Below are 14787 nucleotides of genomic sequence, written 5' to 3' on the forward strand. Positions count from 1 at the left end.
TGGTGCCCATATTTTCTTCTTTAGATGTAGAAAACAGGTAACGTGAATTGTTTTCTATCGATCATGACCTTATTGATTGAAGCATGAAAGCATGAATTTTAAACAAAAAAAAAGGGCAATAAGAGTATGTTAGTTGAAAAGTATGAAAAGGACCTGCCAGAAGCAGGAAGGTCCACTACTCATCCAAAGATTGAATATTGAACACAATTAATGATAAAAAGTTGAAAAAACTATATTACCTTTTTTACGGTGATTCAAGCCTTTGAACAAGCTAATTCAACAACAATGGGATTCAATTGGTTTTTTTAATCGGTTGATTCTTTGTTTAAAATTCCAAGTTAAATATGGAATTTATAATTTCTTGCTACTAGTGTTTTTAGGTTATGTACATGAATTAATTATAGTTAGATATTATCTTAAAATAAGTTGAGATTTAGTCTTCGAACTTAAATCAACCAAAAAAAGTGAACTAGGAAGTGTATTTTGATTTGACCGATGCGCGTACACTTTTGATTTGGTTTTAGTTTTAAATACGGTGACAAGTTATAATAACCAACTATACGCAGTGTCCCTAAATTTTGTTTTATCAATTATTCTTATTTTTGCATAAGTAATTTTTTTTCTTTACCAAAGTCGTTATTTATATCTATATGATTAAAAATTCCGATTCTAAGAGTTGGTCCCCGTCTCTTTGTAATGTATATTATATTTTGAATATTTTAAATATTAAGATAATTAGGTCAAATATTTCTGGTTGGCAGTTGATCTATAAAGATATTTAATATATATATATATATATATATATATATATATATATATATATATATATATATATATATATTGTAAGGATATGTAGTGGTATGTCTTCTCTATTTTTGATAAGATAGTTTAGTATTATCCTTTTGTTATTATTTTAAAGATTGTAAATAATTCTAACGGTCCATCTTTCACATTAACTAATTAATAATTATTTAGAATATAATATATTTTTTAGTATGAATATTTGCAAAAATATAAGAGAAAGAATACTTTCTGATTCAGATAAATTTTTTACACTTATTTAATATTATCTTTCTTTATATTTTATTCTTTTTTTAAATATATAAAAGTTTTTTTATAATAATTTTATTTTTATAATATATATAAATGAATGAAAATACGTGTCATAGTTACTTAAAAGATAAATATGTAAGGGGCATCTTAAATCGAGACAGGCGAACAAAATTTTCTTTTTTAATCACTATTTTTCTCTGTATTCTTTGTTAATTTTTTTGTAGACTCTGGCTTCTAATTGCAATTAGACCGGTGGTTCCATCACTCCCAGAAGAAAAAGATAAACACGTAGTGTAAATCACTTGATTCAAAATAGAAAGAAAGATAAACTTCTTACAAACTTCCATGAATTTCTTAAGTCTGGTTTTTTTTATAAGCACTAGTAGAAAAAACAGATTTTAACACGCCTTATATATATGCTTCGTTGTGAACTTATATGCTTCGGTTGAGGGGAACCGAAGCGTAAGAGAGTTATTGCCTCAGTTATAGGGGAACCGACACATATAATCCTACAAAAATCTAGATCTCCTCTCTCTTCTGTAAGTCAGACTTTTCATCTGACAAACTTTTCGAAAATGGGTTATTACCTCGGTTATGCAGGGGAACCGAAGCGTATAACCAACAGTTTTCTTCTTCTTCTTTACGTGAACTCGTTGACTCAGATATTCCTTAAACGGACGTATTTTCCAAGCTTGGATGTCGCCAAGACTTTCCTTGGGTACCTCTGGGATAATAACGATTACAAGTGGCCTTAAACCCAAGATCATATCAACAACATACAATTTCATTTCATCTTAACGTAATTCCTTTTAATGTAATTCCCTTTAGTTTGCTGAATTTACACTTCCAGCCAAATTCTTTTTTTCTTTTTAAAAATAAAATAAAATTTTGTAATGGGCTTCGTGGGTGTTGGAAGGATGTTTCTGGGGATGGATGGGGATTTTGGGACTGCTATGGATGATGTTGACAATGAGGTGATGGGGTTGGGGTTTGAGTATGAGGCGGAGGAAGGGGAGGTGAATTACAATGGGAGTGCTCGGAAGAGGGAAGATGCGGCGGGAAAAGGCTGCGCAAAAGAAAAAAACACTCTATTGCCTCGGTTTAGGTCCCAACCGAGGCAGTAGACTCCAAACGGTTAAGGGCGTTGGGGAAAGGAGTCGGTCAGTTGAACAAGGGAACTGTTGTGTCTTAGTTTGGGAAGGGTTTCCCTTTTACAACAGAAACCCTTCCCAATCTAAGACACAACAATTCCCATAATCAACCAACAGCCTACTTCCCCCAACGCTCTTAACCATTCGATAAATCCCTTATCCGTTCGGCTCCTTCCCTCAACGCCCTTATCCGTTCGGTCCTGCACCCTCGTACCCTTAACCGTTCGGTCCTTCACCCCCACTTAACTTTTCGGACCTTCAACCCCATTGCCTTAACCATTCGGCTCGTGTCCTACTGCCTTATATCCTATCAACCTTCATATTGTTCAGCCTGATTCCACCTGCCTCCTACCGTCCGGCTTGCTTCCCCCTGCCTCCTACCATTCAGATTTCTTCCCCTTTCCCTTACACGACTTCAGCAGGCAAACGATTACAATGTTTGGTAATCGATTATAACGACATAAAGTTGTTTTTGGGGTGCACGACTTCAACCCTGGTCAGCGCTACAGGATGAAGTCATGTAGGGGGGCACAACTTCTTCATTGGAAGTCGTCTGGGCCCCCCACGACTTGCCGTTTGAAAATTTTTTGCCTAGATCCATAATATCTAAGGCAAATTTGCCTAATTTGCACTAATGCAGAAGGGACTTTAAAAGTCTGCTATTTTGGGCTTTTAACGTCAGATCCCGATCCAACGTCTTTATGGGTGACGTTAATGGGACGTCGGACTCTATAGGTCGGACGTCGGACTCTATAGGTCTGACATCTTTATAGACGTCGGATTACACCAAACCGACGTCTAAGGGCTCTATAGACGTCGGACATGGCATTAATCGACGTTTACTGTAGGTCGTGTCTTTGGGTAGCGTAGTAGAACCTTCTTTCTTTGCTAGTTTCGTCATAAGAAAAGCTTGCGTCTTTTGGATCTATTATGGCATTTCAACCGAAAACCGAATCTGGGTCCTTGCCTAGTTTCATTCCAACCGACAATGAAAACGAATATGGTGACATGAGAACTAGGCAAGGACCTAGGTTCAGTTTTGGGTTGAAATGCTATAAGACAACCAAAAGACGCAAGTTTTCCACTAGTAAATATTGATCTATTACCGCGCACATTATGCATCGGTTAACCAGAACCCGGAGCATAATATTGTGCGATGGCATTTTTGAAATTATATCGACAGTATAGGCTTCGGTTGCAACAGAACCACAGCCGTATATACCTTTAGACTGTATATTCTGACATTCCCACCCAAGTCAGTCTGAAATAAATTGAAGTCAAACCGTTAGAGAATAGGCCTCAGTTCTGGGGAGAACCACGGCCTATTATCCCTGCAAAATTCTGACATTCCCACCTAAGTCAGTCTGAAATATATTTGAAGTCAGACCGTCAAGGAATAAGCCTCGGTTCTAGGGGGAACCGCGGTCTATTGTCCCTGCAAAATTCTGAAATTCCCGCCAAAGCAGTCCTGAAATAAATTTGAAGTCAGACCGTTAGGGAATAGGCCTCGATTCTGGGGGGAACCGCGGTCTATTGTCCTTGCAAAATTCTGAAATTCCCGCCAAAGTAGTCCTGAAATAAATTTTGAAGTCAGACCGTCAGGGAATATGCCTCGTTTCTGGGGGGAACCGTGGCCTATTCCCTGATCTAAAATTTTTTTAAACATTTAAGAGAATAGGCCTCGGTTAGGTGGGGGAACCGTGTCATAAAGGTTGAAAACAAATTTCAAAATTACCATTTCAGAACAATTTTAAATTCCTTTTAAGAGAATAGGCCTCGGTTATGTTGGGAACTGAGGTCGTATCCCCTCTATTACCGTGGTTTTCTAATGAACCGCGGTAGTAACATTTGATTAGGTTAAAAAAATATTACAGAGTGAACAGTTTCATCTTCCTCGAACAGTTTCGAACGTGAAGAGTCTCCGGCCATTTTCTCTACAACGACGTTCTTGCCGCCGTGATCTTTCTCCATTCTTTCTTCCGCCACCGTTGCACCGCCGTCGTCACTGTAGAAGGACCTCCTTCCTCATTTTTCATCACCTACATTTGTATCCGATCAAATTTGGCTTTAGTCGCCAGAGTTTTTTCGATTTTTTTTTTAGTTGTTGGGTTGGTTTGATACGTTTTTTTATTGATTCGGATTATCAAACTTACGTTTTGTTGTATTTTTTTGTAGGTATTGTGTTTTTTATTTTAAATTTGTTCCGTTTAGACCGCGGGTTGTTCAATCTTCTTCATTATTTTTGTGGTTTTTCACGCTCCCAAGTTCCTATTAGTTGCTTATTAATTTTCATTATGTGCATTTTTAATTTTTTGTAGGTTGAATATGAATAATATTGTATGATTGAATGTTTGAATTGATAATTTGAATGCTTATTAATTGTTTGATTGTATGATTGTATTATTCTGTTTATTAATTTTCATTTTGTTAATTTTTAATTTTTTGTGTGTTGAATATGAATAATATTGTATGATTGAATGTTTGAATTGATAATTTGAATGCTTATTAATTGTTTGATTGTATGATTGTATTATTCTGTTTATTAATTTTCATTTTGTTAATTTTTAATTTTTTGTGTGTTGAATATGAATAATTATGTATGATTGAATGTTTGAATTGATAAATTAAATGTTTATTAATTGTTTGATTGTATAATTGAATTGATTGTAGATTGCAAGCGGGAAGAACATACTTTTTATTCCTTATATATCTGGGTAAGTGAACTTTGTTAACATAATAAAGTTCCATATGTGATTTTAATATATAATAATTAAGTTATTATGAATTTTAGGCGCCACTGGCAGCTACTTGTTATTTCTGTACAGGAGAGCTATTCTTTGTGGTTATGCTCATTGCACAAGTCTCCTCCCAAACATCTCAGACAAGCAGTTGATTGGTAAGAACCTCAATGTTTGGACTTTCTGTTATATAAATGAATGCTAAAACCTTTTTTTTATATATAGTTCTATTTCAGCAAGTATGATGTTGGTTGGGAGATCAATTGCTAACAGTAGAAAGCCTGCATGGATTGCTCTCAAGGTTTGACATATGCTAAAGCCATACTGTCTTATAGTTGTTTTGTTTTTATGATTTTCACTAACTATTTACAACTGTGATGGTATATTGTAGTGTAAGAGACATAATGGTTCATATGAGTGTGGATACTATGTAATGTATTGGATGACCCACATTATTTGTGCCTATATCACAAGAGGCTGGGAAATGGTAATATTTAAATTTAATGAATTTTGATTTTTTCCAACATTTGGAATTCATATACACTAATTAATAATAACAATTGTCTTGTGCAGAGATTCAAGACTTCTACTCCAATTCCTAAGAAGCCACTTATATTTCTGAGGAAAGCAATTGCAAAACATTTAGTTAGATTATATAATAGTTCATAGTTATTAGATTTAAAATACATTAGAACATGTTGATTTATAGTTATTAGACTTTGTACATTATGTGATGTAAATATTGACTATTGTGTTGAATCTGTGTTGTTATGATATTGTTTTATATGCAGGTCTGTTTTTGGTGATAGTGGATATCACAAAAACAGACCTGCTATTAAAAAAAATTGCAGGAGAATAGGCTGCGGTTGTGGCCAAAACCGAGGTAGAAAGGTTAGACAAATTTTCATTATTACCGCAGTTGGAACCGCGGCCAAAGGTTACACGAAATTTTTTTTAAAAAAAGGGAGGTTTTGGTCACGGTTCAAGAAAGAACCGTTGTCATATCCCCAGGTTATTATCGCGGTTGTAACCGCGGCCTAAAGTCCCAGACTTTTTACCTCGCTCGTATATGTCGCGGTTCTAAAACCGTAACGTATATTCAAACACAATCGCGGTCGTTTCCCTTCGCTGCACTAGTGTTCCTTACGAGAAAACTAGCAAAAGGGAGAAGGTGCTACTACGCTACCCAAAGACACGAGAAAAACTACACCAAAACACAACGAAAACACATTTTAATCGATTCAAATGGAAGATAATCCATCAAAGACTAATTTAATTGGAGTAAAAGTAAGTTTAAACGGTTAAAAAGAGACAAATAGCACCTGGAAATGCAATACCGCAGAGAGAAAAGGCGAGAAGGAAGACGATAAGGTGCGCGTAATCGCGGGTTCAATTTCTGATTTAACAGGAACAAAGACGTCAGGTGCAGGGGGCACCGACGTCTATTCTCGACTAGATGTAGGGGATCTCACTAATATGACATCGATTCGATTTAAAAAGTAATATTCGCGGTGTATATAGACGTCGAACGTAAGGGGAGTCGACGTCCAAAACAACTTTTCACCTACCTTGTCAGGCTATTTAGACGTAGATAGCGAGATTAGACGTTTATATGGCAGAAAAAACAACTTTTCACCTACCTGTCAGGCATATAGACGTCTATGACATGGGGGCTGACATCGATAATTCTATATAGACGTCGGGGTGGCGGGATCAGACGTCTATATGGTTAAAAAAAAGAATTTTTCATATACCTGTCAGACATATAAACGTCTGTTAGGAGGGGCACCGACGTCTATAATATTATAGACATCGAGGACTCCTAACCGACGTCTATATGCTCAACTTATTTACGAAAATATCACCAGTCAATAATTTACTTTGATTATTTTGTGGTTCGATGTCTACGGATACCAGGTACCGTTAGGTCAATTTTGTTGGTACAAAAGCCCTTAAGTCTAATATCCAAATTATAGATAACGTTTGAATGCTCACGCTCTAACTGTTAACTTAGAAAATTCTAATGATAAGTGAATAATTGATTATCCATTGATGCAACGACTTTTGAAATGAGCCATAAAGATAGTTATATATATACTCAGAATGGTAGAAAGGTTCACTGAATGAGATTTATCGTAGAAAGTGTTCGGACACAACCTGGTCCTCCTCATAAGGACCCGTTCAATGCGAACCACATCAACAATATCACCATCTTCTACTCCTAAAAATACTTTCACTTATAACTCCTTCATTCTCCACATTCCACGCGTAACTCTAACCATCTTATCTTCAAAAAAACACCCCCAACAAAAATAACTAAAACAGTATAAAACAAAATTAACCTTTACCGTCCACTTCACCCCACTTTCACACATGCAAACAACCAACTATGTCTTCACCCAAATCAAAGCAGAGAACTACAAAGTGCCACCACCGCCACCACTGCCATCTCTGTCGCACATCACCCCGGCGACTTTGATATTCTCCACCATGGCAGTCGCCGCCTTCTGCTTCCTAGGTGTCGGCATCGTCTACTTCTGTAGGTGCTGTTTCAGGAACATCTCCACCACTAACACAATCGTCCGTCTCTCTCCTCGCGACTCTCCCCACAGAGGCCTCGACCCTTCTCTGCTAAGGATGTTCCCCACGTTCCTCTACGCCACCGTGAAGGATCTCCGCACGGAGAAGAAGTACTCACTCGAATGCGCCATTTGCTTGTTGGAGTTCGACGAGGACTGCCTTCTGCGTCTCTTAACCCCCTGCTGCCACGTTTTCCACCAGGACTGCATCGACTCCTGGCTCCGCTCGCACAGGACTTGCCCCGTTTGCCGAACGGATCTCGATTCCCAGTCAAGTAACACCGACGCGCAGAGACCTCATGAGCAAAACGAGGAGAATATGGAACACGAGAGAAGCGAGCACGTGAGCGTTGATGTGAAAGAAGGTGATGATGGAGATGATGGAGACGAGAGACACGATGATGGTGATGAAGGAGGTTCGATGAATGTGCGCATGCAGCGAGACAAGTTTGCAAGTGCACGTTCACACTCGACAGGGCATTCCATAGTTATGGTTAATGATGACGATGACGCTGCTAAATACACTCTGAGATTGCCACAAGATGTGGCTTTGAAAATTGTAAGAGGGCACCATTACTCCAAGAGTTGTTCTACTTACAAAGACATGGCTGGGCCTTCTTTTGCACCTTGTAGTAACTGTGGTTATGTTCAAACTGTACTTGATAGCTGCAGTAATGGTGTAAACAATACTTAACCTCGTTATTTCGTTCCTTGTTCTCGTACTTGTTTTTCATGCACTAATCTTTTCATCTTTAAAATCGTATTTTTAAGGATTTCTAAAAAACACGTGAAAAAAATATAAATTAATATTTACATAAATTAAAAACACTTTATAAATACCTTAGTGTATAGAAAATCATCTCATAACTTTATTTTTAATATGTAAGTTAATATAAATTAAAAAATAATGTAAAAATTTTAAAAATAATGTTAATTTCTAAAAAGTGGAAAGATTGTTACAAGATGGGTGATAACATCGATCAAATTCATTAACATTAACAACTATTTTTTTATCCTTTTATTCAAATATTCTATATTCAACAATTTTCATTACTACATACGAATTTTTACGAACAAAAATAAATTTATTGATACATTTAAATTTATAAACAAATTTTAGATTTTAAATTATCAACAAATATTTTTTTATTAATAATGAATTCGTTAATAAAATTCGTTCATTGTAATTCTTATTACTAATAAATATTTTTTTTGGAAATTTATAAGTAATTCAACAACAAATTTTTCATTATTTTTTATGACAATTTTTCCTTATGTTTTATAACATTTTTTATATTAAGGAGAAATAAATTTGAAATAGAAGAGAAGAAGAAAAGAAGGGAGAGAAAGAGGGAAAATTGGAACCAATGGATGTGTAATGCAACGGTGGTGTTTGGAGGAGGAAAATGATGAAATGAGTATAATGAACTAGAGGCCACAATAGTAGTCGGACACCACAACAAAAGTGGCAATAAAGGTGTAGTAAGAAAAAGAGGAGAGAAGAGAGAAGAAGCAAAAAGAAGAAAAGGAAAAAGAAAAATAAGTATTAACAAAATTTATTAATAATTAAAAAAAATATTTAATAAATTTGTAATTGATGATAATTATTCACAGATTTCAGAATTCATTTGGTAAAATTTACTAATAAATATTTTATCCACGATTTTATGATCTCGATAATACGTCGACAAATAAGTTATTAATTACTATATATAATATAAATATTATCAAAACATCATTATTTTGTTTAATTACTCTTTTAATTAACATTATTATTGAAAAAATATACACTTCATTTTGGAGGAAGGAGAGTGATAAATGCAACATGTTATATAATGAAAATTCGAGTAATACAAGAGGACGAGATGAAAGAAAAAACATAATGTTATAAATAATTTCAAATTGGAAAATATTTAATGTAAGTATATCCAGACTTTTTCCATTGGAAAGCCTTTGATATTCATGAAGAGTTTTAAATGGTTATCAGTACTGGATTTAGAATGACTTCAAAGGTGTCTATTTTGTTCGTTTGCCTCTTAAGAAATCCGGGCCAAAAGCCCAAAAGAGAACAAAGAGGTCAAAATTTATATTTGCACCTATATGAACCTCTCTACAAAGTCCCTCAAATCATATATCAGTTAATCATTTCCCTCTCCCTCTAAAGTTAAGCTGTTTATGGGCTCTGCAAATAGTTTCGTTATATCTAAATAAATTTCTTCAAAAACACTTACACGGAGTAGATAATTAAAAAAATTGTCTAAAAGTTAAAATTATGTTTTAACTAATAAAAGTTTCTTTCCTCACTATCTTAATTTATACCGTATTAATTTTAAGGCTTAATTACCTACTTAGTCCCCATGTTCGGAGGTAATTTGCTGTTTAGTACCCGGTTTTAAAAATGTAGGCATTTGATACTTATGTTTTGAAATTTGTATCAATTGAATCCTACCCACTTAACGCCGTTATAAATCTAACGTTTTTCTGACTGTGTATGTGATTTGTGGACGAGCGTTTGTGGACGAGCGACGAGGACGATCGTCCAGCGAAGAGGACGCTCGTCCAGCGAGGCAGAAGAGGACGCTCGTCCAGCGAAGCGAACGCCCAGTCAGGCAGAAGAGGACGCTCGTCCAGCGAAGCGAACGCCCAGTCAGGCAGAAGAGGACGCTCGTCCAACGAAGCGAACGCTCGTCCATAACCGCTCGTCCACAAATCACATACACAGTCAGAAAAAACGTTAGATTTATAACGGCGTTAAGTGGGTAGGATTCAATTGATACAAATTTCAAAACATAGGTATCAAATGCCTACATTTTTAAAATCGGGTACTAAACAGCAAATTACCTCCGAACATGGGGACTAAGTAGGTAATTAAGCCTAATTTTAAATTTCAAGAAAGCTATATATATACACACGCATTTATCTAAGGCTTTGTTCTTTTTGGTGTATTTGGGAGAGATGATTTGAATGGATTTGAGTGGATTTGAGAGTAATTTTTTAGTTGTTTTTTTGAGTGGATTTGTGGATCATTGAGGGTGGATTTGGAAGTAAAGTTAATGAGAATTAGTGTAGGATTTGATTGATATGATAGATTTAAAAATTTAGTTTAATTGGTAGAAATTAAAGATTACCAAAATGTCCCTAATTATAAAAATAATATAAAATGTTATTTATTAATGTTATATTTAATTGTAAAAATACTTACAAAGAGACAAAAGTTATAAATAATTTTTAAAATTGGTTGTCCCTTGAATGATAAAAACTAATTATAAATATTTAAATGATTTCATTTTCATTATTTGGCTTTTCCTTTTTTAATGCAAATAAAGTATAAGAATAAAACTAAAATACATAGTTGTTTCTTAAAAGACATTTTCTTAGTTTGAGAGAAAAATATAGTCATTGAGAATGTGATATGTGGTATACATGAGGAAGTGTGGATGTTATTCCTTTTGTTTTAAAGAGAAGAAAACATTTCTTGTGATTTTTTTTCAATAGATAATTTGAAATCACACGTTTTATTTTATATTTCTTTTAAAACTAATTTATCATTACAATACCAAAATGATTTATTTAAATCTATAATTATTTATTTTATAAGAAAAGATAATAGTTTTAGAAGTTTGAAGAAGCAAGGATATTTTCATTGAAGGTGATGATATATTTAGACGGAAGAAGGGGGTTGGGGATTGTATTGTTTGATACATAACGTGGATTGGAAAGGGAAGAAAAGAGAAGCTAAGCAGTGATGGAAATGGCGGCACTGGTTTACTGTCTACCGTTTCTTCATTCCATTTTACACATACCGCAAATCGTCTCACTTCAGCGAAGATGTCCAAATCATGCAATCCCGCAAATCCATTGCGTTCCATCGTCTTCAATCCGCTCAAACGAACGCCAATCACATCTCAATTTCTCGCTCGCAAATCTCTAAACAATAAATTCGCTTGAAACGAACAAAGCGTAACTGTTTTTGAAAAAGACTCATCAAAACATACTGAGTCTTTTCCTATAAAGCAGCATGCCATGAGTTTGAAATTAATTTATTATTTAATATTAAATTTAAATTTATTTTCTTTAATTAATTTATGTGCTGAAAATATGGATATACAAAACTTACACTTATTAGAGATATATAATATTAATGAAACAAAACTTCAACATTGAATGTGTAACTTACATTGACTCTCGAGTTTTCAACCTTTTAAGACCAAATTCTCAAATCACTGATATCATGCTTTGGAATTCTTTCGAAATCCTCACTTTATTCTGGAATTTTGCAAATGATGACCTATCCCTAATAGGCATGTGTAGAATTACGACACGTTTTCCAAGCACTCTGAGAAATTCATTGAATATCATCAAACAGAAATAGCTTGGTATAGTGTGAATTTCAAGGTTATAGAGCATGACAATGATTTTTGATTTGATTTCATATAGGGCTTTGGTATGAACGGTGGACACAATTATTTTTAAGGGCCGATAATAATGGAGAGGGTTACGGTCCTTGATACCAATTCTGTCACTACTGATTTGATACCTTATCACTGTACTTCTGAATTCAGTGTCACACGCAGAGTTATGGTCTAGTAATTGGCTAACAGAAGCGGATATGAAAACGATAGACAATGTTTGCAAAATCATAAAGCACACATCAGTTTCACGTTAATGGATAATCTTCACATCACTTTTTTCTTTCCATAATCAAAAATCAAATAGATTCAATTACTTAATACTTTTAGTTTATGAATTCTAGTTTTCTGAACAGTAAGGCCCTTGCAGATATTTACAACAGTTAAACTGTTTAAGAAAGTTAAAACTATACAACGCACTTTAGACTATTGGATGCATAATTAGTATCATCCTTTATACATTGCATGTAGGAAGCATTTATTCGATTGACATAAAGAATTGATGGATTGAAGTAACATTTAACTATTCCTGTTAGTGGAATAATTACATGGAAGTACTATTGGATAGAAAGTGTTTGATGCAGCGCTACACAAACCTTCAAGTTAATAACTCAAGGGAAACATAGCAGTTAATCTTTACTGAATTGCTAAAACACGAACCCAAAAAGATGTACATGAAAACAAAACAAGTGTTGATTTCAGCTACTATCACACGGATCAAAACGCCACATAAAGATTCAATTATACTTCACATTATAAGCTCGTCACTCAAAAATTTAATTAACCTCGTGATCTTCATCATCATAATAAAGAGGATAAGAAAAAAAGTAAGGAAAAGTAAAAGAGATTAATGTATTGCTCAGACAGGGAGAACCCATTGCCTTCCTCTGCCATTTCTGCTAAGGGAGAATCTTCCACTAGAAAATGACCTCTTCATTGTAATTGGACTCAAAACATAATGCAAAACCCTTCTTCTATGGCTAGACTTGCTACTTTCACCTCTTGAACCCTTTGAAGGGCCAGCCCCATTGGAACATCCTTCACGCTCTTGGTTCAAATGGAGAACATCAGCCACAGAAAGACCATTTCCCCTTTGAAATGAATGATCCATAGAAACTGTCCTTCTGATGGAATCATACTCTTCATCTCTAATCTCTATTACACTATGCCTTCCTCTCAAATTTCCTAGATCACTCAAAGCACGCAATGCAGTCTTCGGAACCGCTTCACCGTGTGAGACTTCTCCTTCCACTGCATCCAAATCACTGTCCCTTGTAGTAACAGCAACATGTTCATTTGCATGTTGGTTTTCTGAAGTTCCACTGCCCAATTCTATGACTGGGGTAGCCACATGAATTGCTGCAGCATTGAAGGTGAATATGCTAGCACGACATAGAGGGCAACTGGAGTGAGATTTGAGCCACATGTCAATGCAAGGGAGATGAAAAGCATGGCTGCATTTAGGCAAGAGTCTAACACTTTCATCGTCTTCAAACTCGCTGAGACAAACAGGGCAATCTGTCACCTCAACCAACCCATCGCCTTTCTTGTACTTGCAAACTGTTATGGACTTTATCAGAGCCTCGTCTAGCCCAATGGTTGGAGCATGCCAAGGCTCGTGGAGCGAAGGGTTGTGATCATCTTCCAATTCAACGTTTTCTTCGTGATCTTCGCTTTGTGAAGATTCTCTGCTGCCACAGTACTTGGATATTAAGGTATAGTAACTCACAAGAAGAAAAGCACTGGCCAAGACCCCAATGACAGCGATTACTAGAGGAGAGAAATTTGGACTTGAATCATCAGCGGGAAATTCGAAGGGAGGAGGAGGAGGGTAGATTACATAACACCACTGTGGACAATACAAGCTGCAAAACCCTTGAGAACAGTCTTTGTTGTTCATGTATGGAACCAAACTTTTCGTGTTTCCAAGAGAAGTCATTGTTCAGAGAAGAGAACCTTGGAAGTTGGGAGTTAGGAGCAGTATATTATATGTACTGACACATAAGTAAATATTATAAACATGGTAAAAGATTGTTGTGGGATAAAAACTGGCTATGAATAATAGAGTATTACCACTGACAACAAAACAATTGAACCTTCAAACAAGGGTAGAAACAAGTGGAGAAGTTACAAAACCATAACTGGAGTATCTATCTACAGCCAGCAAACTTATATATGCATGAGATTAGCAGAATCTCTATCTTACAAACAATGATCAGTAACATACAAGCAAGAAAGGGTAATGATCTTACAGATTTATCCGGGCAAGAAGAAAGAGATGGTTGCTAGAATTTATCATAGGGGAAAGATAACGTGGAAAAGGGGCCAAAGGGCTTAGATGGAAAGAAGGGAAAAGACAAGGAAAATGGGGTGCTGATGAGCGTACTTTAACTTTTTTCCTTCACCTTCTTTTTCTTTTTTGTCCATTCTCCCTAGCTTTCTCTGCATTCTAGTTTCTTTTTCTTGGTTACAATGATTTGTAGACTAAGGTGGTGGTGAACCGGTGATGTTGGTTGAGAATGTATAAAAATTGAATGCTTTTCGCTTTTTAATTATTTTAAGCTGTTCACTATTCTTGTAGCAGGACGATTTAGTCCTTGTAAGGTGACATCCAATCCAAATTACCTCATGAACTTAATTAATGTGCCAACCTAAGTGTGGAGCCAATGTAGCCGTGAATTAGCTGTATCTAATACAAAGCAGTGGATAAGTTTGAAAATCAATGTTTCAGCTTTCAATGTATCAACTAAACCAGGCTAGTGTAAACCACTATGTTATTAGTAATTTACTACCTATTCTCGGTAAAAATTCATAAAACAACTATACCAATAACTTGTGTGAGCCATTTAGAAAGCTT

At 35.3% G+C, this 14787-nt stretch overlaps 3 protein-coding genes across 3 annotated transcripts; 2 read left to right on the plus strand and 1 right to left on the minus strand.

The window, feature by feature from the left end:
* The first annotated feature begins 1946 nt into the window (after positions 1–1946).
* On the plus strand, positions 1947–5611 carry LOC148192303 (uncharacterized). The gene is made up of 6 exons (XM_088098570.1): positions 1947–2069; positions 4875–4918; positions 4996–5100; positions 5168–5243; positions 5334–5429; positions 5516–5611. Exons 1-6 carry the CDS (start codon positions 1947–1949, stop codon positions 5609–5611), a joined length of 540 nt encoding a protein of 179 aa, XP_087954696.1.
* Positions 5612–7019: 1408 nt separating this feature from the next.
* LOC124842333 (RING-H2 finger protein ATL29-like) lies at positions 7020–8215 on the plus strand. Its single transcript, XM_047318794.2, has one exon. It carries the CDS (start codon positions 7316–7318, stop codon positions 8213–8215), a length of 900 nt encoding a protein of 299 aa, XP_047174750.2. The 5' UTR covers positions 7020–7315.
* A 4568-nt stretch (positions 8216–12783) lies between these two features.
* LOC124842335 (E3 ubiquitin-protein ligase Os04g0590900-like) lies at positions 12784–14582 on the minus strand. Its single transcript, XM_088099062.1, has one exon. The coding sequence runs from the start codon at positions 13867–13869 to the stop codon at positions 12790–12792; it is 1080 nt and encodes a 359-aa protein (XP_087955188.1). The 5' UTR covers positions 13870–14582; the 3' UTR covers positions 12784–12789.
* Positions 14583–14787: the final 205 nt, after the last annotated feature.

Source organism: Vigna umbellata, chromosome 9, assembly GCF_029865625.1.
Source record: "Vigna umbellata cultivar VRB3 chromosome 9, Vumbellata_1.0, whole genome shotgun sequence".
In the NCBI taxonomy this organism is placed as follows: domain Eukaryota; kingdom Viridiplantae; phylum Streptophyta; class Magnoliopsida; order Fabales; family Fabaceae; genus Vigna; species Vigna umbellata.

What these genes read in the sequence shown, in the direction of transcription:
- LOC148192303 (XM_088098570.1), top strand. Translation starts at nt 1,947, where the DNA reads ATGGGCTTCGTGGGTGTTGGAAGGATGTTTCTGGGGATGGATGGGGAT. An exon ending in ATGAGGCGGAGGAAGGGGAG is followed by an intron (nt 2,070 to 4,874) that starts GTGAATTACAAT and finishes AATTGATTGTAG; the next exon opens with ATTGCAAGCGGGAAGAACAT. An exon ending in TCACAAGAGGCTGGGAAATG is followed by an intron (nt 5,430 to 5,515) that starts GTAATATTTAAA and finishes TGTCTTGTGCAG; the next exon opens with AGATTCAAGACTTCTACTCC.
- LOC124842333 (XM_047318794.2), top strand. Translation starts at nt 7,316, where the DNA reads ATGCAAACAACCAACTATGTCTTCACCCAAATCAAAGCAGAGAACTAC.
- LOC124842335 (XM_088099062.1), bottom strand. Translation starts at nt 13,869, where the DNA reads ATGACTTCTCTTGGAAACACGAAAAGTTTGGTTCCATACATGAACAAC.